This window comes from Argopecten irradians, chromosome 5, assembly GCF_041381155.1.
Source record: "Argopecten irradians isolate NY chromosome 5, Ai_NY, whole genome shotgun sequence".
NCBI lineage: Eukaryota > Metazoa > Mollusca > Bivalvia > Pectinida > Pectinidae > Argopecten > Argopecten irradians.
The window spans coordinates 47,921,938-47,947,091 of record NC_091138.1 but is presented as its reverse complement, the minus strand read 5'-3'; the positions used below and the strand labels follow the sequence as shown (position 1 = coordinate 47,947,091).

At 32.6% G+C, this 25,154-nt stretch overlaps 2 protein-coding genes across 3 annotated transcripts in view; one reads left to right on the top strand and one right to left on the bottom strand.

Moving 5' to 3' along the window:
- Nucleotides 1–270: 270 nt before the first annotated feature.
- LOC138324085 (syntaxin-8-like) lies at nucleotides 271–13,167 on the bottom strand. Of its 2 annotated transcripts, none has more exons than XM_069269130.1 (9): nucleotides 13,097–13,167; nucleotides 10,400–10,499; nucleotides 9,692–9,786; nucleotides 9,349–9,450; nucleotides 8,667–8,797; nucleotides 6,395–6,487; nucleotides 5,459–5,560; nucleotides 2,931–3,025; nucleotides 271–2,520 (listed from the first exon to the last, which is right to left on the bottom strand). In XM_069269130.1, exons 1-8 carry the CDS (start codon nucleotides 13,156–13,158, stop codon nucleotides 2,949–2,951), a joined length of 762 nt encoding a protein of 253 aa, XP_069125231.1. In that variant the 5' UTR covers nucleotides 13,159–13,167; the 3' UTR covers nucleotides 271–2,520; nucleotides 2,931–2,948. The 2 variants fall into 2 exon arrangements, with proteins under 2 accessions (XP_069125231.1, XP_069125230.1); XM_069269129.1 differs by having other exon boundaries at nucleotides 271–2,494.
- A 97-nt stretch (nucleotides 13,168–13,264) lies between these two features.
- The window catches only part of LOC138324084 (fringe glycosyltransferase-like), a 32,268-nt gene continuing 20,378 nt past the window's right edge, over nucleotides 13,265–25,154 (top strand). Inside the window, exon 1 of the mRNA XM_069269128.1 lies at nucleotides 13,265–13,761. Within this exon, the coding sequence (XP_069125229.1) occupies nucleotides 13,369–13,761 (393 nt within the window). The 5' untranslated portion in view covers nucleotides 13,265–13,368. The remainder of the gene's footprint in view (nucleotides 13,762–25,154) is intronic.

Here is a 25,154-nt window from a genome sequence, read left to right as displayed (position 1 = left end):
GTCATTAAAGTGTATATCAAAAGGCATTGATTTATTGAAACAAACTTAATTTCAAAATTTTTCACATACCGGTAATTACATAAGGAGAAAAAACTTCAGTTATGACATAAGTCTGCAATTTTGTTTTGAGAAATCAGAGCAAGGTGTTGATGGAAGAAATACTATTTTCTATTTATATAATGTTTCCTGTTTTCATGAACCTTGAATCTGTTACAGTGATATATCAGTATCAGTAGCAAGCTTCCCTGATCAGACATGAAAAACACACAGTGAAAGTGTATGATAATTTAATGTCCACCAATATACAAACTATACAATAATATACCACATATATGCACCAATCATTCAGAGTATCACATCTCTCCCTCTCACCCAGAGGTCACAGAACAGTAGAATTTATGCACAGGCTTTTGACTCTATAGATATACAGACATCTCTATATGTATAATACTGTGACAAAGTAGAGTTAATTCTGCCCTTGAAGGTAGATATTGAATGTGACATCATGTGTTTGTAAGTGTAACATCATGCTTTCATAGAAAACGATGCAAGTTTTGCTCAAAGGATACTTATCCACAAGGGAGGTAACTTGAGGTGTTCATATTATTTATAAAGTTAAAAGCCTGAGATTGATGTACAGCAAGCCATGTTACTGAAAATCGGTAAAACTGTTTCTATACTTTGGTACTGTAAATAACAACAAATAGATTACCGTATTCCACCAAATAAGCACTTCCAATCCTCTGAAAGACCCTCCTACTTTCGAGGCCTTAATTACACTAAAGATATGAAAACCTCAGGTTCCTTTATTTGATTTCTGGCAAATGACTTTGTACAATGATTTTATGAAAGGTTAGGCCAAATTTGGTTCTATTAAGCTGTTCTTGATTCTTCAATATTTGAGTACCCAGGGTTCTAATTGCATCGATTACGGTAATTTTAAAAATAATATTTATCAAGGAAACAAATGGTTTATTCTTGACAAACAAATCGCACCTATGAAGTAAATGTTTATGATGTTTATAACCAAAAAGCAGTCATTACATAACACAGCCATGACTTAATAAAAATCTGAGATTTATGATCTAGAAAGAAGAAATTTAAAAGACTCTTCATCCTAAATTTTTCCTGATTTGAAAATGTAATAATTGTATTAAAGAATAATTTTTAGTGCCACAACAGGTATTGGTGCTTATTTGATTATAGGATATTCATTGAGATGAAAAAGAAAAGAAAATGAAGCAGTAAAATCAGGATTCGAACCCGAGACCTTCCAACCCTAGTCGGACGTTCTACTGATTGAGCCAACTGGTCATCGACCCCATCAAATCCTGTTATAGAGTAAAAATATTCCCAAAACAGTGTCATTGTTATCAGCTGTTTCAATGAGAGTAAATATCACAAATGTTTAAGTTCTCAATTAAAGTACATCTTGTATTGGAGCGAAATTGCAAATTATTACATATCTAATTTTGATAAGATTGTTCTTGTAGATCTATTAGTCTTATCCTAATTGAATTAGTGCTTACCTTTCATCAGTTCATTTTCCTATTTTTCTTGATAAGATAATTTCATAAAACAAAATTAAGCCTCAATATTCTAGTCCTAGCTCTCGCCCAGAGCCACCACAAACAACTCAATATACATGGCATTGTATAATGAAGTTAGGATGGGTTAGGATGAAAGAAATAGGAAACTACCTCGTAAATTCTTGGTAACTTCCTCATAATTTACATATTTCCATATCAATTATGAAATCAAATTCCTTCCTCTCCAAGGTTATATTTTCATGTGAAGATGTTAATGATAATCATTATTCATGAATCCTAAATGAATCACTTTCCTGTCACAGAAAGGTTTTCCTTGTTGCAGAAAAGTTTCCCTTTTTGTGAACTGTAGTTATTTACCAATATATCTTTAAATATATATATAGGACTTTTTGAGTGAACTCAAGTAATCTTGTATGTACATTTAAAATTTTTTGTTCCTTTCAAACAAGGAATATCACAAATGATGTTTGGGTAAATATGTACAAATCAATACGTACAAAGAATTGTTTGAATATTTTGTTTCAAACAAGGAAAATCATATAGTAAAACCTGTTAAAACTATTCCTTGTCTTAACTGGATCTCTGTGCATTCCAACTTAATTATGTACAATGTTTCCTTATTGATTTATAATAATTATTTCAACCTTTACAATCCAGAATCCTCCAGATATGCCGCACAAATATTCCGGCCTCAGGAGTCACATCAGTTTAGGCAAATTACACTGTATTTGTGTATCTTAATCAAATATCTTGAATTGCAACATATCGGCCTAAATCCATGGCTATCAATTTCTTTGTTTGAACATCTTGGGACTTTTGTTTTCTAGCACAACATCATCTCTCCTCAATCCAACTGCCTTCAAAATCTTTAAGAAATTTATTGTCTCGTTAAAATCCATGAAACATCCAAGTCTGAAGCACCATATATTGCAGCTAATCTCCATCTAAAACGAGTGAAATGGACATCATTCTGAAATATTAGTCATATAAATCAATAAATATTCATATTTGTGAATAGGAAAGTTATAGTCACTCAATGGAAAACATTCATATTTCATGGTCTGTGCAATATTGCTTTCATTTTATATCTAAATGTATTTAAGCAAAATTATGCATAAATATGTAATATGAATAAGTTATTTCCCATTTCAATAAATTCATACATAGCATATTTATACATAACAGTAGCCATGCCAATGAGAAGAACTTTTAACAGAAATTTGAAATGCATAAATAAGAATCAACATTTATGGTACATTTCAACGACCTAGATAATGTCTTGAAATTTAGACAGGGTGAAATAGATACCAGTTACATTATATGCCCCTAAATTGACAAGGACGAAGATACAAAAGATCCCAGAGAGACATCTATACTTACCAGAATTGTTTTCTGTGGTCACGGTTTCCCGTTACTTGGTATAACAGCTACAACAATTATAGCAACAAACAAAAGGACAATGACGACCCAGTAACCTGTAACGATAGAAAGTATATTTTATATTGCCACTGATGTATACTTAAATAGGTAAACAGTTTGGAGAAGACACAGCACGAACATACCACAGTCTCCCAAAACACTCACTCCACTCACTCTATCTATACACCACATACATGGGAGGCCGTCCTTATATGACCCTGGCTGTTAATAGGACATTAATTAATCAAACAAACAAGGTTTGGTTCGGTTTGTTAGATAAATGTCCTATTAACAGCCAGGGTCATATAAGGACGGCCTCCCATGTGTGCATTGTGCTGTTACTTGTGAACATGTGTATGTTTTGGGACACTACGGTATATTTATGTTGTGTCTTCTTGTTAAGTGGAACTCTTGCCCTTTTAGTGCTATATCACTGAAGCATACTGACAAATACACCAAACAGGCACATTCCATTCAGTCGCATTATACTGACCTTGGTCAGCGAAGACACCAATATAAAAGATACTGAACTGTGTATAAATTCCACCAATATTCTGTAAGTCAAGAGTTTGGGATTATTTATCATAAACCAGAGTGATATTGTGGCCCAACAAACAATGATCTGTATGTCAGTTAATGGAAAATAGGATCTTTTCTCTAATTTTCTCTCCTCCTTTGAAATATCGAATACATGTAGGTAAACTTCACATTAAGCCTGATAAACAGAAACCTCACACTCCAATTGTCCAATTTCATATGGCCACTGTCTACAATGTTATGATTTGATTTGTTCCGAAATGGATATGCAGAAATCATAACCTATGGCTTTAAAGTTGAGCATCGCTCTCTGTAAATCTTTCAAGGAATAAGTCTCTACAAGCCTGTCAGTGATCAGTTTTCTTCTTCTGAACTGCATATTAGTTTTCGATGTTCCAGGGGTGTAGAGGTTGTAAGTGATTGTAACTCTTCTAAATCAAGGATGCTATTGGTGTGTACTTACAACATACATTAGATTTCTGATCCACTATTTGTATATGTTTGGTGTGTACTTACAACATATATTAGATTTCTGATCCACTATTTGTATAAGTTTGGTATGTTCTTACAACATGTATTAGATTTCTGATCCACTATTTGTATATGTTTGGTGTGTACTTACAACATGCATTAGATTTCTGACCCACTATTTGTATATGTTTGTGTGTACTTACAACATGTATTAGATTTCTGATCCACTATTTGTATATGTTTGGTGTGTACTTACAACATGTATTAGATTTCTGATCCACTATTTGTATAAGTTTGGTATGTTCTTACAACATGTATTAGATTTCTGATCCACTATTTGTATATGTTTGGTGTGTACTTACAACATGTATTAGATTTCTGATCCACTATTTGTATATGTTTGGTGTGTACTTACAACATGTATTAGATTTCTGATCCACTATTTGTATATGTTTGGTGTGTACTTACAACATATATAATTAGATTTCTGATCCACTATTTGTATATAGTTTGGTATGTACTTACAACATACATTAGATTTCTGATCCACTATTTGTATATGTTTGGTGTGTACTTACAACATGTATTAGATTTCCGGTCCACTATTTGTATATGTTTGGTGTGTACTTACAACATATATTAGATTTCTGATCCACTATTTGTATATGTTTGGTATGTTCTTACAACATGTATTAGATTTCTGATCCACTATTTGTATAAGTTTGGTATGTTCTTACAACATGTATTAGATTTCCGGTCCACTATTTGTATAAGTTTGGTATGTACTTACAACATGTATTAGATTTCTGATCCACTATTTGTATAAGTTTGGTATGTTCTTACAACATGCATTAGATTTCTGATCCACTATTTGTATAAGTTTGGTATGTTCTTACAACATGTATTAGATTTCTGATCCACTATTTGTATATGTTTGGTGTGTACTTACAACATGTATTAGATTTCTGATCCACTATTTGTATAAGTTTGGTATGTTCTTACAACATGTATTAGATTTCCGGTCCACTATTTGTATATGTTTGGTGTGTACTTACAACATGTATTAGATTTCTGATCCACTATTTGTATAAGTTTGGTATGTTCTTACAACATGTATTAGATTTCCGGTCCACTATTTGTATATATGTTTGGTGTGTACTTACAACATGCATTAGATTTCTGATCCACTATTCGTTTTATGTTTGGTGTGTACTTACAACATGCATTAGATTTCTGATCCACTATTCGTATATGTTTGTGTGTACTTACAACATGTATTAGATTTCTGATCCACTATTTGTATAAGTTTGGTGTGTACTTACAACATGCATTAGATTTCCGGTCCACTATTTGTATAAGTTTGGTATGTACTTACAACATGCATTAGATTTCCGGTCCACTATTTGTATATGTTTGGTGTGTACTTACAACATGCATTAGATTTCCGGTCCACTATTTGTATAAGTTTGGTGTGTACTTACAACATGCATTAGATTTCCGGTCCACTATTCGTATATGTTTGGTTTCCTTCTTTAGTCGTTCTCCTGTCCGGTCCGTGTGGTCCGTAATTTCATCAATTAACACTAAAAGGGAAATAAAAAATATTATCAGTACAAGATTATTTCTGTTTAAAAAAATCAGCAATGACTTATGTACAAAAAAAGTTGTTTCATTAAAAATTTAAGCCTCATTAAGTTTTCATTAAAATGTTAAGCCTTATTAATTACTATGAAGCAGTCCCAACCACCATAACAGTTTTGACTATAATCAAAATTATATCATAATTTGTCTATAAGTTGCATTTGCATGTACAGTATTTAGCAAACCTATTTTATATATTTATATTTTACATTTTTAATTTTGTTATGCTTGATAACCTTTTCACAATGAATTAAGCAGGTATGACCTAGAGGTCTATCCAATACCCATCTTAATCATCACACAAAGCCCGTTGGATCATCATTTTTGGTGTGATATTAATTTGTGAATTCTAATTGACTGATCACCAGGTGATATGTAGCCACACCTCATACTTGAGCATGCATGTGTACCTATTCAATGTCAGAGAAAATATTGTGGCACACACAATGCAAAATGCAAAGTCAGTTGCTGTTTGATTTACAGCTTGTAAACCATCAATTGTCCATGGAATACACAAAATTCAATTGCATACACAAGTTTTTTTTACAGTAAAATGATTCTACTTTGTTTAAATATTTGTAACCCTGGTCAATACTAGCCGCAATATATCGCTCGGCTAGAGGACTTCTCTTTAGCTCGATCGGTTGAGCGTCAGACTAGTAATCCAGAGGTCCCGAGTTCGATCACAGGCAGAGGCAGGTATTAAATTCATTGTAAATCCTGCACCCTGTTACATATTTATTGTACAATGTATATATATAACAAAGAGTACATACCATTCTGACTGTCTACCTCATCGCCAATGTCAATAGCCATCTGTTTCTGTCGGGACAACACACTGGATAAAGCTTCAAGGCCACGGTCCTGTTCTGTAAATCAAAATCCACTATTAATATCAGAGTAAAAACATGATAATAACACATTATTCTGTACTTTTATTTCAACATTGCACTTTGGTAAAAGGGAGATAATTCATGTTCACCAAGAAGCTTTATAAAGACTAGTCTTAAAGGGACAATTCAGTGAGGCTAATTCTGTAACATAACCACAAAGCAAAACATGACATATATTCCTTATGAAACAAATAACAAAAAATATTGACAAATTTCACGACAAGTTATTTGTAAGTATTTTGATTGATACTGTTGAAATTCCAAATCGTTGATCAATATGATTATGCAGGTACAACATGTACACTGTGCCATGCCCAAGCCAAAGTCACGCACGTTAAACAAATGCAATTCATAACCATTGAGGAGTTCATTAAATTATTTTTAGACAAGGACATACATCTAATAAGGCAAACACACTACTGTAAGAGCGATATGAGTAGTTCTATACAAACATTTTCTTTACTTTACACTGACAAGGGCCAGGGTTCGTCATACAAGACATCAGACCCCTATGTGTGATGGCGGACAGTAAGTGAGTTTGAACATTTCACATACATTTATTACAGTGGGCTTTTCTGGCATATCACAGTAAAACCAATTACAGTCAAAACTTCTTATCTCAAAATCGCTTGACTCGAAATTCCGACTGAGTTGAATTAATTTTGAAGTCCCGTTATTTTTCCTTCTTTGTATATGTATCTTAAGATCGGATGACTTGAATTTCGATGACTTAAAACTTCGGTTGAGTCAAAGTCAATTTCTGGTCCCTAAAACGGATATTAAGGGGGAAACCAGTCGCTATCTCGAATTTAATTTCAGTCAAAATTTCAAATTTAAAAAAAATTACAGGTACATTAATATACCATGTATACCAACAATTGAAGTTCTCCTGTGGTTTGTCGTAACACATGATTGGTTTACCGTTGCATATGTCTAAGTGTCTTAGTCATACAATGTATTTCTTCGTTGGTATAGAAATCTACTTTCTTTTTATTTACCGTAAATTATATTAACCAGTATGTGAACATGTGTGTGAGAGCCGAAAACGGAGTGTGTAGTCTGCTTACGGTAGGTGAAAACTATTGTTTATTTTTTCTATGTTATTATTTTGAAATACCATTAAAGTCTGAAATTCAGCTACTTCATTCCGTAAAAGTTTGTTGTATGAACCACTGAAATCAGTATACCACCTACGAGAAATCAAGGTGCATGCCTATTATCATGACGATCAGATTATAGTAATTCAAGGTTTTTTTTATGTATTAAAAAAAAATCTATGAACATCTGAAAACAAATAACCAAAATGATTTAATACAAACCTTATAAGTTGGAAAATCATGATAATATGCTTATCACGGTTGTAATAGTCATTAGATAAGGGCCGTTTAAAAACCACGTTCTGATCACACCTTATGACATTACGTTTGAGTCAAATTCTGGATGAGGCGAATTATTTTTGTTGGTCCGTTGAATTTCAAGATAACAAGTTTCGACTGGATCTTATTTCTATTAGAACTGGTTTGATTCTGAAATATGTGCAAATTTTAATGTACTCTTTAATATATTTTATAAACTGCCCAACCTTTCCATGAACATACCTTTCCTATAAAATAAACTGTCCTTCCTCAAAGTGATAGGCATTTCTTTATTGATAACCTCAAATTCCACTCTTTCAATTTAATTTGTGCTGAAGAGTGTGAAACAGAACAATAGAAATATGCTTCAGAAGGAAGACAACTCTGTATGATCTAATACAAGAACTTTGAAAATGTTTCTAAATAACTGTAATTTCATAATTTGTTGTTAAAATATGGGTGAAAAAGAACTAACTATGGGTCTGTCAAGTGGACATCGATATCTCAACCCTTGTGAAATATTTTGGCTGATCAACCCGAGGCTTAAAGCTTGCCAAAGGTTGATGGCCAAATCTTTCAAAATTGGTTGAGATATCCCTGTCCAAATACAGTTGTTTAGAAACATTTTTAAAGTGCCATTATGTATCAAAATGAATGACATCATTGACAATGGCAGCCGCATGGTACATCACATCATTGTCTAGCACGTGTGAGATGTCTTTTCCCTTTCCCAGTTTAAGACAGAGTTATCTTTTCCCAACTGCAGGATAACCTTCTCAAGTATGTGATAAATTGATTACCTTGGATGACCTGTTGCTGTTGGTTACGGAGATCGTTATTGGACATGTCCCGATACTCGTCTGGATCATCCCTCATCCCCCATGGATCATTGCTTCCGAAGGTGTCTCCTCCTGATCCCATTAATGAGTACCTTTAACCGTTAAAATCTCGAAAATTAACACCGGCAATACTGTATGGTACAAACAAATGCCATGTTGATACGATGTATATACATTACCAAATTACTGTATCATCTGATAAGTACATTGTATATTGAAACATGTATTTAACCATAAATAAAATACGACCAACCACTGGTTTCCCTATACAATGTACATAAACTTCTCCGAGGATTGATGATATGTTTTTTTTCCGCTTTCGTTACGAAAATTGTTAATTAGGTTTGTTTTAATTTTCAGCTACTATATAGTTGCAAATATATATTCGCAGGGTTTTTAATTTTTTGGATCCATCCAAAGTTGAGAAATTTTAATACCTCTCAAAATTACTTCACAAATTTTATTAAAATCATGGCTTTGTATATTACACGTGCACCCTGTTGTAAGATTATGATGCTTTCAAAAGCATACAAAAATAACAAGAATATTAAACTATGCAAAAATGTTCCAATCGGTAAATAGCGAAACATTACACCCAAAAATCTAACAACTATACACAGTATTACATAGATTTCATCATTACCTTGTATCTCCTCCTTCATTTCGGAATGCTTGTTCTATTTGTTTCTCTTTCGTTGTTAAGTTATCAGTCATCATCTGGCGCCTCTCCACCTCTCTCTGGGTTCTGGCTTTGTCAAGGCCAATCATAAGAACTGATAGTTGGAACTTCAAACAGTCAAATTGAGTATAACTAAAAATTACTATGATTGTACACACGTTATTGATAAAATAGTCACATAATCTATTAGCCAAATTAATTCTAATAAAGAATAAGATTATTTGATTGGCCAAATCAATTCTAATAAAGAATTGAGCTATTTGATTGGTAAAAGGTGAACAGTTACATGTAAATTGTACAAGGATACATGTGATAGGATGACGAGGCGCGGATCAGCTGCTGTTTGAGTTTGTTCAGGTCATTGCTAAATTGTTTCATCGACACACGAATCTGGGCTGTCAGCTGAAAAATCATATAACAATAATACTTAGTACTTTAAACTGTAGGTTTGTTAAATATGTTTATGAAAAATACGTTTATAATAAATCTTTGATCCATTTTTGATGAGGCATGGGATATGAGAGGGGTGCAATTTTTATGTGTAACACTGGTGAATACTTGATGCAATATATACCTCTTGGCTAGATAGAACTTCTCTTTAATTTAATGATTAATCAGAGGCAGTGATTACGGTAAATTTAATAATTTCATCAAAACATAAAGGACTAGCCAGCTTGCAATTATCATGAGAATAGTTTTCAGTTTTAATCTTATCCCTGTTTACTTCAGGTAAAAAGGTACACTTATTCCGAAACGTATAAAGAATATATATATAGAACATATATTTGTAAAATAAATTATACTCAAAATAAAAACAAAAATTCTCAATGTATTGATATGATGAAATGAATCAACCATGTTGTAACTTGATGATACTGATTTTTTGGACAATATTAATCTCTACATTTTAACCAATCGATCATTTCGTATTTAATACCAGGTACATATGTAGATATTTTGAAATCAATATAGTTCTACATTAATAGAGACAATGATAACGACATGGCCACTGTACCTTCGTGTATGTAGAGCTGGTTCTGTTGTGTTTATTTCTATCATTGATTTTCACCATCAGGTCTTGTCCAAGCCTGGCACAGCTGTCATATTCAGTCAACCTGGAAACATATAAAGATCAATTACATTACATATATCGTATTCGGCCGAATAAGCGACCATGTCCCTATAAGCGCCCCTCCCCCTTTTTGAGGCCTCAATTTCAATTGCCCATGCATAAATAAGGACCAAAATTACATAAAACCGTATAGATTTGCAGTATTTTCGACTGATTAGCACCTTTTCATTTTTATCAATTTTTTAAGCGTTTTTAGTTGTAGTTATAAACAGACAGTGAGATGTTATTTGCGTAATACTGAGTCAAGATAAAAATAACTCTTATATAACTATAATATGATACTTTAAACATTTTAGCACGAATAAATTGTAGCACAAATGCAAAAACAAATGATGAATTAGGATTTATTAGCGCGAACATAAATCAGCGCAATTCGATGGTTCAATACCGGAAATACACTTTTTAAACATTTATCGTTACATGAACTTACGCATCAAAGACAGTGTGAGATATGCGCTAAAATAAAAATACCACTAATTTAGTATGTTTACAGTTTTACCCAGTTTTTAAAAAAGTATAATTATTAACAAACTGTATAAGATATGACAACAAGTATATATTCAATCGACAGACAGATCCTTTATCTTTAATTTGGAGTGTAATTAAATATAATGACCCCTCTAAAATGATGTTCACAGATATTTAAGACCTCAAGTTTCTTTAAACTTCAATCAAATTTTTTATCAAATGCAGACTGAAAATGTGAATATACCATAAATTTTCCGTCCTTTTTTGCTTATTGATCTTTGGCTTATTTCAATTTTGCAGTACTGTATTTTGTTAAAGATGTGTTCCCATATACATTTGCACTTAAAAAAATTATCTCGGAAAAGTATATGTTAAAAAAAAACATTTTTTCATGAATGCCAAGTAATGTTCTGAATACAGTTTCATAGTTTTTTTTCTGAAGGATTTTAAATATTTACCTCCATAATTTCCCTATTGGTTCCCACTCATTCATATCAATTCTGTTCTCTTTCCCCAGACGATGTTTCTGGCCATGATTGATTACAATCCATGCAGAACTTTATGGCTAATTCAAAGGATCAATCTCTATTTCCCTTATTGGGCCCAAACCCCACCAGCACACGGGGGTTCAGAGCCAAAATTCAGACATACTCTATTCCCCTTCCCAAAAGGATGTTTGTGGGCAAATTTGGTTAGAATCCATGCAGAACTCTATGACTAGTGTTAGAATCCATGCAGAACTCTATGACTAGTAGTAATTTAAAGGATTTATACCTCTACTTAAATTCCCATATTGATTCCCGCCCCTCCAGCCCCGGGGGTGTCATCCATTAGAATCCATGCAGAACTGTATGACAAGTAGCATTTTATAGGAAATGTTGACGGACTGACGACGAATGGATGGACAATGGACGCCCCGCCATAACATAAGCTCACCGGCCCTTAGGGCCAGGTGAGCTAAAAATGTGAGCAAGTCATTGACAGTTGTAAACTGTGGGTTGTTTTTTTTATGTGATGCTCACTAGCTGTAATCCAGGGTTCCCATTATTTTTTGGCCCAGAATTCAAGGCTTTTAAAAGTTTTTTCAAGGCCAATAAGTGAAATTCAAGTAATGTTTTCACACTCTCAGAAATAAACAAAATGATACCATGTGTCTGCTATATGTATAATCAAATATGAATATTGCGAAAGTGATACGGTACCAGCGATGGTCGTGTTCAATTTGAATATTTATAATTCCACAATAAAAACCCTAACTGTCTAGAACTCTATTAATCTCTCAACTACACATATATTTTTTTAAATAAAACCGGAAGCGAAGGTGATTGGCTGCCGTTTGCTCCTCTAAATGTGTATAGCGCGGCCATTACAAATGTGTAAAATAGAAGGGTCTCGGAAGTATTTCATTGTGCAAAAATGGGATAAAACATAGGGGCAGTGGAGTACATAAGATCCGGAGTACATAAGATCCCAATTAATAGGTATGTGTACGTTTTCCCAGAATTGCATGGGCGATATATTAGAAATATACCGCTGACATATCATAGGCCGAAACTGTCCTACCATTTCACATTTTATAGCGGTACCGCGAGCTGACTATTTATAATCATTAGGCAATTTTTTTTATTTTTAAAAAGCCTCATAACATAGACCGGTTTAGCGGGCTAGATTTGACCCATTTGTAGCTTACAATTGACTCACAAATCTTAAATCTATATCGCAAATAAAGAAATTAGGAATCACAAGATGTAACACAAGCGATATAACGATGCTCACTCCCTATAAATTTTACCGATTGAGTGCATGACTGACTGATTTTTTTGGATTAGAAACCGTCGATCTACGATCACACGCATTGGATTCTTCTTCTATGGTTTGTCACCATCCGTCAATAGTGACGATTGTAGGTGAGGTGATACGGCTCAGTGGCGTGGGGGAGGGGGTTATATACAGTGCATTCATTCGATGTAAGAAGCCAATTAAGAAAGAGGGCGTCTAAGGCTAAACTTTGATTTGATCAACATATTTTTCACTTAGTCTTTTAACCGTTTAAGGTTGTTTATTGTTGAGAAATCAATACAATTCGAAATTAATTGCTATTTTCGTTCTTACCAAGTGTCACTTGCCATCTTGTGATTTTTCCGGATGTTGTGATCAGAAATTGCTTTGCGCATGTTTGAGACTCCCAGTAACTTCCGGAAATTGAAACTTTCACCCTTGACCCCATATGACCCGCTCACAATGTGGAGTTATTTTTAGAAAACCACCGTGTGAAAAGTTTTGGCTTCGTTTACTCACAAACAGAGAACAGAGGAGATAGTGTGTGTCGGAATGCGAGCTCTCTCCGAGATCACAGATGATTCGGAAGGCACATTTTATAAGTAATGAGGTGTTCTCTTCGAAAATTTCTTAAAATTTCGATATGTCTGTTCATTTCAGTAATTTCGATTGTGTCATATTTTCACGATAACTTCGAAAAAAGTTTCATTGCACAGAGACAAAGTTTTGGACAGAAACAACATGGCGTCCTGGGACCTGTTGATCATCAAGATTCGGACATTGAATTATTATCGCGGAAACAACGAAATGCCATGTCGGTTGAGACGATAACGGACGATGAAAAGGAGAAAAGGAAAAATGTGCATCCCAGTCTTAAATCTAAAAATGAAAGGACAGAACTTAGTGACATTTTTATTGCTGTCAAAACGACCAAAAAATATCATGATCGTCGTCTGAAGCTCCTGATAAATACGTGGATCGGCCAAGCACGGGAGGAGGTATGAATGCTTTACATTAATGAATTTAAAGCTACCGTACACGGTAATTAATCATTAAATTATAAACATACGACTGAACTGCGAGAAAGGTTTTCATGTCTCGTTTGTCATTAATTTATCACTGATTACTAGTGATTAGCTAGGTTTAATAGGCCTAATTAATGATGACATTTAATGAATGCTTATCTCAAAATTTAATTAAGAACAAATTTTACTAAATATTTCTATTTAAACCAGCTTAAATTTTGCAATTAATCAGTATCAACCAAAGAGATTGCATTAATAAATTTATTAATTAAAACTATTTAATTTTAAGATATGACTCATTAAAGGCTCATAAGGCTACCTAAGTTCCGAAATGGCTATTATTCATTTTCATTTAATATGAATATAAATGAGATTATTTTGTCACATTAATACCACACTTATCACCACCTTCTGAACAATTTAATTAAAATAAATCAAATGTTCATTTCTCAACAAGTAGGTCTTCTTATGATTCCCGTCGTCCTCCAAATAACCATTCGCAGGCATTTGGTATACCAGGCAGTTAGTTAAACATATGACTAGTACATATATTGCATGCGCTTTGCCAAACAGCAAAATGATTCTTCATCAATGCAATATTTATTTATATTTAACATATACTGTGGATTATGCAGGAAATCTTGTTTAGTGTGGTAACCTCATCTTAGCTATATATATATATATAGATATATAGGCCATCAATATATATTTTCAATTAGTGAATTACGTACATTCTATTACTTTGATTTATTGTTTATTATATAAATAGCTTCGCTACATGTACAGAAAGCAAAAGATCATATTTTAACTTCAAAGGGAGCATTAATATTCTAGAGGGGAGTTTTAGGATGGGGAAATTCATTCCTTGAGTACCCCAAAACAGTAGTAATTAAGAGTAGTATAGATTGATCCCTGCCAAGTGTTGTTATCTTTTTAGGTCAATTCAGAATAAAAAAAAAATTAAAAATGGCAGCCACAGCAGTGAACCATCTGAACTTCGATCTTCTCAAGTTCTACTTTTATAATTTAGCTGAAACTTGCCTGAAATGATCCTGACATATGGTTTTGACCAATTATTGTTTTTTTGGGGGTCAATCTGAAAAGAAAAAATGACCTCCAAAGCAGCCATCTTGAAAACATATTTTGAACTGATCGTCGCAATTTAAATATTTAATATGATTTGGCTGAAATAAATGTCTGAAAATCAAATGATCAATCCCGATATTGTCCTGACCAAATGTTGTTATATTTTGGGTTGATCAGAAATCCAAGATGGCCACATTAACCGGCATCTTGAAAACACCATTTTGAACTTTTTCTTGATTCCAAGATATGGGTGCCAAAATCACTTTCTTGAAAAACTGCATGTATATGTCTTTTCTTCTTCTTTTCCTATATGATGCCAATGTTGTCAGATGACCATTAAGGCCCTTGGGCCTCTTGTTAAACATAAATATACATGTAATAAAATGCTATCTCGCTTATAGTATACAGTTGTTGCAAATTCATGCCTTATCAGTCAACAGCCAAAACTCTTTTCCCAGTGGTGTTAACGTTGGGGCCATGCAAACCCAAGGACTTCAACTCAAGGGACTGTAATAATTACCCAAGTCGGAGGGAAATAGTTCCTTACCCAAGGCAGAGGGAAACAGTCCCCTTGGTTGATCCCAACACTGACTCATGATTAATCAATTATTTTCCTGTGGGAATCATCAAAATTTTCATAACCCTGTTCTACTGTACATTACTTTGTACTAACTAGCCATGGAACTCAGCAGAATTTGAAAATCAGAATTATGGACGCGCCTTAGTTCATCCTTCTTAAATTACTGACCTGCAAATTGCAAGCTATTTAGATATAAAATATTATTCTATAAATAAAATTAAATTGCGAGATTATCTCTAATCAACTGTCAAATAACAAAATGTTTCTGGTTTCTTTGTTAAATTATTTCTTCAACTGGCACGACCATGATTTAAATCTGTTGATTGACAAGTTTACAAAATTCTATACGTCAAATCTGTTAAGCTAAGAATATATCTCTAGCGAGCCATAAAGACATGCACCAGCATGAAGATTGAGAGACAGGTACAGGTACAAGATACCGCCAAATTTCATGTGGGGCAGTTGTCTTGCAGGTACTGACTGCTGCTCTATTGGTTTTCTCTGGGTACTCCTGTTTTCCTTCACTATCAAACCTCAGAAACCTGGCACACCTTTACCCTAGCTGTTAATAATAGGACGTAAACTAAACGAACCAAATTTTGATATAAATTTTCTTACATTACTTTTGTTTTTAAGAAACTTTTTGTTTCGGAAAGGTAGTTGGCCTTGAAAATGCAGCATGCTGTAATGTCCGACAGAAAGTGCATCCTAAGCACTTCTGACATTGATTGATAATTTACCACTTAGGGGGGAGGTACCCCTACCTACCCTAGTTTTTACTTCTGACCCTAGCTATATTTTATCACACTTTTTGAAATAGAAGACTTCTAGCAAGGCTAATTAAAAAGCCTGAAAGACAAATTACATGTATTATTAAATTACTTTGTAATGTAGCCGCTTAATCCCTCCCCCACCAAAAAAAAAATTAAATTAAAATAAATCCCGACCGACCTACCCTATTTTTTTCAGTCATGTAACCTGAAACATGCATATAATTTTTTTTGGCCTTATTAAACTGTTCATTGCCAGATGTCATGGCCTCAAAAAGACAAAGGTCATTTTACCTGTGTATGATATACGATACAAGTGAGTCTGGTTCACATAAATTTTTCACTTAAATTTGTTAAGATGTTACATTGCTCTCAGCAATGACTGCGGTAAAGCACCTTAGATTGTGTTAACATGAAATTAAATTACACACGTTTCTTGCAATAAATGTATATACATTAACATATGTACATAATATACTTATATATGTAATTAATCCTACCTAATTATGATACAAGTTAATATATTTGTCAATATATAATATAAGTACATGTATATTAATTATATGATATCTACTTTGTACATGATACATCATTATTTTGTACTTTAATATGGCATACAGTCCTAGCCTGATATTCTAGCTATAGATCTTAATTTAATTGGGACATAAAGATCAATTACCGGTAGAGATTTTTTTTCCCACAATATTTAGTTTCAAAACTCTTAAAAATCATGATGGAACACACAAAAAAATTTTCAGTATCATTTCTTCAAGATTTAAGTGAAAGAATTGGTTTTAACTTTCAATGATAAACAGGTCAAGAATGCCGACAATATCCGACGAACAAATCATAAATACATGTATCATAAATTCATAATTTGCAAATTCTTGAGAATATTTTGGATTAAAAAAGGAAAATGGAAGAAAAGCCTTCCAAGCTGAAGCAGTGCTATTACCCTTTTATAAGTGCTAATGTTAACGTTGAAATCATTCATTCTCCAATACAATGGAATGCTGGTACTGACAAATATTTTCATTTTCCCACAAATCTCTTATTGTCCCTAACAATGGCTACTGACATGTCTTCATTAATTCGCCACTGACATGTAGCGATCGGTGATCCAATTGTTCCTTTTTTTGTCCCCTTTTAAAAGATTTGAATGAACATGCCAACAGTGTGATTTGATGAATTCTATATAGTGATTAATAATGATTTTGATATTTTCCTTAAACTGTGTTTAACTTTTGATAATCATAGTGTCGAAATGGGTGTTGAATGACAGTCATAACATAGTTTCTTATTCATGTGATTTGTATAAATCTCCAGCTTGTTTAGCTAAATTTTGACATTTTGATAATTATGGTAATTATTTTTAAGTACAGGCATGCTAATTATTACTAATGGACTAAAGTACCCATTCCACCAGCCTCTATACCTCTAACCATGCATGGGTACTCTAGCTGTGTACCAAAGATTTTAAAGGCAACTTTCATGTGTGTGCGTGGTGCTGGATTGGTTTGGGAGTATAGATTAAAAAAAAATATTACTGTTTAGCTGTAACTGAACTGTTTATAATTATAGATTTGAGCTTTTAGTTCAGGTTTATTGCAAAACTGATCATGAAAGGAAAATGTTTTTTATTAATACACCCATATCCCAATTTCTCCAAACCTTTAAGTTATTAACATTATATACAATATATATATATATGTATTTCTAAAGAATTAACTTTAATTAAGGGATTACAGAGGCAGAGGGGTTATATTATTGTATAAGATGTCCGAGGGAGTCTAAATACGTATATATAGATATACGTACGGACCGCTGGTTGATACTTTTTGTTTTTGGTACATACTCCATCTTTCAAATTCCTCCACTAGCTAAATTTAAACCTGGCATATCCTTAAATGGTCCTGACTGTAAATGTTATAAAATTTATTTGGTGATTGCACAATATAATTATCCTAATCAAATCTTAGGAGCCTTGATGACAGAGAAGTTAAGATGTCCCTACATTTTACCACAAGCCCTCGATCCACCACTGGGTTCCTAGTTCAAATCCCATTTTGGACAGTTGCCAGGTACTGACCACTGGTTGATGGTTTTTCTCCAGGTATTATGGCTTTCCTCTACAACTGAATTTGACATGTCCATAAATGATCATGGTTCTTAAAACATTAATAAAACCAGAGCAATCAGACTTAAATCAAGCTTTTTAGGTTGAGTTGATAAGTTTTGGCCAAACTGAGATAGATCTGGGGATCTGGAGCTAGATGTCAGAGTTAGGGTGTCATGATTTGTTGACTTATGTCCCTAGGACAGTTTACCTGTGATACACATCTTCACACAGGTGAGGTGTCTTTTTGTGATAGCAAAATGGCTTATTAATGAATCCTGTCTAAACAGTTACCTTAATTATCAGCATGAAAAGTACAGAAATTATTTAAAGGTCCACTACCTTTCTGGAGCAAAATTTAAAGGTTTCTTAAAAACATTAATAACATAAGGAAGTACATATCCATGGCCTTAGATGGGTTAACAACACCAAACATGACATGTACCAGAATTCCTGGATAATACATGATAACAGTGGAGATTCACTTCGCTGTTTTGCCGTCTGGTGCAGTGATACTGATAGTCAACTACCGGGCGGTATTTAGATAGGATGACGGCGGGAAACATAAGAAAACCCGCGTTATGAAAATTAACATTTAATTTACTTTATTAAATTGTTCAGAAGATGATGATAAGTGTAGAATTAACAGTAAGTTAATAACTTTTGCAACTCTACAAAATTATCGATCTCGTTTTACATTCCAGTTTTAAAAATTAAAAGCCGTTTTGGGAAAAGTACCTCAAGCAAAATTTGGGAAAATACACTTCATTTGTGTTTTTCAAAAATTGGGAAAATTTATCAGCATCATTTTGTTAATTTAAAAATTTTCATCACAATTTTGTTGAAATAATATCAAAATGGGGAAATTAAATAACAAAGAAGTGTTTAGCTGTTTCTTCAAATGATATTATATTCTTAAAATTCTACATTTAATTTTACTGATGTCATAGGTATAATATATAAAAGACATCAAATTTGGGGTTTTAATTTAATTTTACTGCATTTGGGGAAAAACTGACTGAATTTGGGAAAATACCCTCATCACCATCACATCACAGGTACCTGGCTCGTTTTTATGAAGGAAAAAAAAAAACATGTTCTAGTACATAATATATTATGTACTAGAACAGCACATTTTTTATAAAAACGAGCCAGGTACCTGTGATCACATCCTGCCCGGCTTTGTTTTAATAATGAAGTGAAGGAAGAGACTTCTTACGTCAGATATATTATACAGGAATTTTTAGTACATGTATTTATAGTATTCCTTATACTACAAATTACAAAAAATCTCACAATTAATGGTTTTGCCGTCTTGCACATTGATAGAATGCGCCGTTCGTTCGGACCTCCTCAGGTCAATGAGTTCATTCGGAACTGCACATGAAAACTTTTTTTTGACTAAGATTATGAAGAATAGCGATCTATATGTTATCCGTCTAACGATATCTTACCTTTTAAAATGTTAAAATCAGGATAGTGTAGTCGATAAACAGCAAATTTGTCAATATTGTACTTAGTTCGGTTTGAGGAAAGTAAAGCTTGATAACAGGACGAAAATCAAAGTTGGTATGGTAGGTGTAGGACCTAGTTTTGACAAACTAGAAAAAATGATATTGCAAGATCATTGAATTTAGCTAGGCTAATATAACATGAAGCTACATGTATTTTCTAAGAAGCAAATAACTCATACAAACAGACTGATAAATGCCGATACCGTCTTGTCTAAATAAAATGAGATTTAATAATAATCAAGTGATTGTTTTAATCACTGTTTTTAATCAACATTTTCTGTTCAACTCCGTTAAACTGTGAATATTTGACACTGACTATACCTGTGTTTTAAGTGAGATGCAAAATTAAATCAAGATATTCCGATTTTGCCGAGTAATCCTCTAGTATAATATAATACTACAGATACAGAAATATTTTAATCTCTCCATCGCCCCACCCATGCTTTCCGTTCAATTTGTAAAAGCCAGTATATATATTTTATGAATATTGCGTATGTAGATATCTACATGTATCATGTTTAGCTAATATGATCAACAATAATGGCTTATTTGTGCCATTTCTTAGCTTTGTATAGCATCAAATCGGTGGCATCGAGATTAACAGTTAGAACAATTTATATTATCAGACTATTACACTTTATAGTGTTGAATATATAAGTTGTACTTTATAAAAATATTACCGCTCATTTCGGTCTAATATGATTATTGTGAAAAAAAGTCATTTTTCAGGGGGTTAGGGTAGGGATGAAACGATTAGTCGAATAATCGGAGGCGATTAGATTAATGAAGCTAATCGCTGATAATCGATTTAAGATTTTATTAATCGTTAATCGTAAAATGCATAGCAAGTGTATTGTAAGCTGACTAAACACGTTGACAGATCATGGATTTCTGAGTAAGCCATTCTGACTGGAGTTTCATCTCTTTATGTACATGTTTTGAACTCAACTAAGCATATATGATGTGAGAAATACTTGTTAAATTACGTCTCTGTGGAAGTTAAAGTCATTAATCAATGAAAAAGTGGATGTCATGAGAAAGCTTGCAACGTGCTGTTCGCCAATTTTCACTAGCGATCGACTCCATGTTATTACGTCACGGAGGCCTAATCGCCGCCGGGACGCTCGGGAGCGGAAGGAGCAGTAATCTTAAACATTTAAATTTTACTAATGTATGTGTTTATCATATAAAAAGAATGTTTTTGTTCATAATCTAATTGAAGATAAGAGTTGTTGATTTATTTATTTTTTTGATCACGGAAATAAAAAAGTTCATTGACGAAAATTTGGTCATGTCGCTCCGTAGCGATCCAGATTTGGTTGATTAGTCGTACGTGTGAAGGTCATGTCAAAATAGCGGGTTAGCAGACTTGATTTAAACGATGTTACGGAAGACGATACAGGAACGGAATTCAGAGCTTATTTGGGATAAAATACGTTTGTTTTGTCAATAAATCTATTCTTATTTGTTGGTAGGCTTATATTATATAAGGCATGTCCTCTGTCATATTATACGGTAGGTGTTATTATTAGTTGATAACAAAACATGGCGGATGTTTTCAGTAGTCAGTAGTGAAACAATATAGTTGCCTTCAATTCAAACGATTAATCGATTAGTAATCGATTACATGTGATCGAATACAAAAATTACTAATCGTTTCAGCCCTAGGTTAGGGGTATAGAAAGGTTAATTACTCAAAAATTCCTCGTTCAATTTTTTTTATATTCTTTCATTGTAACCCAAACAACTCTTATTATGTGGACAAAAAATATAGAAAATTAAACAACACAATTTTTTGAAAATAGGTATTAAAGTTGAAATTCAAATGAAAAAAATGGCCCTTTTTAGTCCTCATTTATACGCATTGGCGTAAATATTCACAATTAATGTATTTTTAATAGTGGAAACGACATTAAGGTCATTGATAGCCATTTAAACTTACAAATTAAAGATGAAAAATGTTGTTGTTTGTAATATTTCAGTCAATTACCAAGCTTTGAAAATATGTGAGTAAAATCGTATTTTGAGAAAAGTAGACGGTAAAGTAAGGTTATTGAGAGTACAATATTTCCAAAACCGATCAATCAAATTTCAAATAAAAGCCTTAATAAACAGTTTATCAACCAATCTTTCAGTGAGCAAATTTTAAAGGAAATTAAAAGAGGGGAAATTTTTCGGCCTAACTGTATCAAACCACCTTAAATAATTAATAGTCAACCAAGACAAGACAAAAATGTTTCTTTTGAAAGAATTTTAAAGTTTTCAATTTTATGACATGTGTGGTTCTCTGAATTTAATAAGAGTATACTTATGATTTAGGTTTTTACGAGATTGTTGGAAAAAAAATTAGTTAAAAATCTTGAAGTAAAGCTTGATCGTGCTGAAGACACTTGTACATGACTGTACAACAATCACATAGATTGTGTATCTGTCTATCTGTAGCTTCAAGGGATGTTAACGTCACCTTCCTCCTTATCAGGAAATGAAGTGAGTGTTTTCTGATCTTTTTATTTTTTTATAATTATCTTTTTATTCGTGATTTTCATTCAGTACAATTAAATATACAAATACACTCAATAGACTCTCAAACACATACATACTTACGTAAAAAACATACACTCATATATTTAACACATGCATATACATTCACATACATACAAATACAAAACTTAAATTTCTAGTACATACGTAGAAAAAATTATACGAATTAGGAGTTTGGAGATGAGGGGAAAAATTATATTGTACTGAATATTAAGGAAAGGAATCAAAGACAGGATTAGAAGAAAAAGAAAAAGTGATAGAGTTATAAAGAAAGAAAAAGGAAAATGAAAAGAAAGAAAAAAGAAAAAAAAAGTTAAGAGTCTAGGTAGGATGGAGACGGAGGAACAATTATAACTGTATAAAAAATCTTTAATCAAAAAAAAAAAAAAAAAAAAAAAGGAAAAAAAAGCTATTTCGGCTTTGTGCAGGGAAAGGGGAAGGGGGGGGGAATAAAATGAAATAAAATAAACAAATTATAAATATGGATTTAAAAAGTTTAATAAAGTAAATGTGTGACAAAGTGCAATTATAACTTGATTAGTTTTTCCCATTTTCTCCATTCATTTTCAAATTTAAGTTTTACTTTTTCATCTTTACTATTTGAAATATATTTTTGAATTGTATAATGGTCTTTAATTGTGTTGATAAGAGCGTTGATGCTTAATGAGTTGTGTAAACATCTCATTCTGTAAATGTATTGCTTTATAATTATGATAATTTCATTGTCCACTCTATTACTATGGAGATAATTTTCATGCAAGAGTCCAAAAAGAAAGGATTTTTTATTAACAGAAAAGGGAATTAAGAGAGCTTGTAATAATGTGTCAAAACTTTCAAGTAATCCTTGCACTTCGTCACACTCCCATAACAAGTGTGTAATAGTTTCAGGCTCAGTATTGCAGAGTACACAAAGAGGGGAGATAACTACTCTGATTTTAAACAAAAATGAATTTGTTGCCAAAATATAATGGATTAATCTATATTGGAACCACTGTAGTTTAGCATTTGTTGTAACATTAAATGGAATTTTATATATTTTACACCAAGTTTCATGATCTATATTGTTAAAAATTGCATTCCATTTTCTAGGACCGGACGGTATTATATCGGACTTGTTTAAAAAGTTATAAAACAGTTTTGATCCTTTTCTATCTTTGAGAAAGAGTTGCAGATTAATAGGCATATATGGATAATGAATTTGTTTTCTTTGTAAATCATATGAAGAAATTAGTTTTTTGGTAGCTGAAACAAGACCTTGGTACTGTAAAAAAATTTGTGTTAACTTGGTAAATCTGAATAAATTCTTGATATGTGTAAAATAAACTTCCTTCTACACTCTTAACAATGTCATTTATGATACACACACCTTTCTGATAATAGTTTTTATAGAAGATTATCTTCCTATCCACCTTAATATCACTGTTATACCAAATAGGAGCCATCAAAATGTTTTCCTGACAGATTTTCTCGTTATATTTTGAGCTTAACATATACCACGATTTAAAAACATCACTCCAGAATTTATTTTTAATTTATTTTCACACATCTTTATATATTCCGAACCACAATTTGAAAGAAGATCAATATTGATAAAAGTTTTTAGAATTGTCTGCCATTTCTCTTTAGTCTGATAAAGTCTTCTTACCCATGTAAGTTTAAGAGAATTTATAAAAGCTATGGTATTTATCATTTTCAATCCTCCATTTGCATAATTTTGTGTGGTTGTCTCCCTTTTAATTTTGTCAGGTTTCCCATTCCATAAATAGTCAAATAATACTGAATTAAGTTTGCTTATAAATTTATTATCTGGATTGGGAAGAGATATAAAAAGATGATTGAATTGTGAGATAAGTAGGGATTTAATAATGTGAATTTTTCCTATAGGTGTTAAAGATCTTCTTTTCCATACTTTTAACAAAGATTTTAGTCTGATTAGTTTTTTGTCAAAGTTAAGTTTTGGCATTTCATGGAGATTTACACTAAAAACAATACCTAGCAATTCGAATTTTTCCTTCCCCCACTGTAATTTAAGTTCCGGTAAAAAAGAGTCTTCACTATATTTCTTGCTACCAATCCAAATCACTTGCGTTTTATCAACATTCATTTTAAGTCCAGAAATTTTTGCAAATCTATTAAGTTCCATAATTGATTCTTTTAGAGATTTCTCCGAACCGTCGAGTATAAGTGAAGTATCATCTGCATACTGAGATAACAAAATAGGACAATTTTCAACATTTACTCCTTTTATATCTTTATTATTTCGCAGTTTTATAGCTAGAATTTCAGCACAAAGAATAAACAAATATGGTGCGATAGGATCCCCCTGACGGCAGCCCCTCCCAATACCAAAGAAAGAAGAGATCTGGAATTCTGATCTTTTTAACCCCAGTAAGGATTTCAGAACAAGGGCAGCTTTGTGTATCATCCTCCACAAAAAATCTTGTGTATATCAAGCTATCACAGCCTAGGAGAGTTTAGAAGCTTAGAATCACAGCCTGGGAAAGTTTAATTAGAAACCTTGATCTTAGAATCACAGCCTAGGAGAGTTTAGAAGCCCTAACCTTAGAATCTTTTTCAACATGATTTGGGGCAGAAATTCGACCCCATTCCCCATGGCAAAACTCTCAATTTTTCCCAATTCAAGCCTTAAATTTCCCAAAATCAAAATTTCTTGAAAACTATCCAAAAATATTACATGAACTTAGTTGGTTAAGACATTAAATATTTGTGAATTGGCTTCAGAAAAGTACATAAACTAC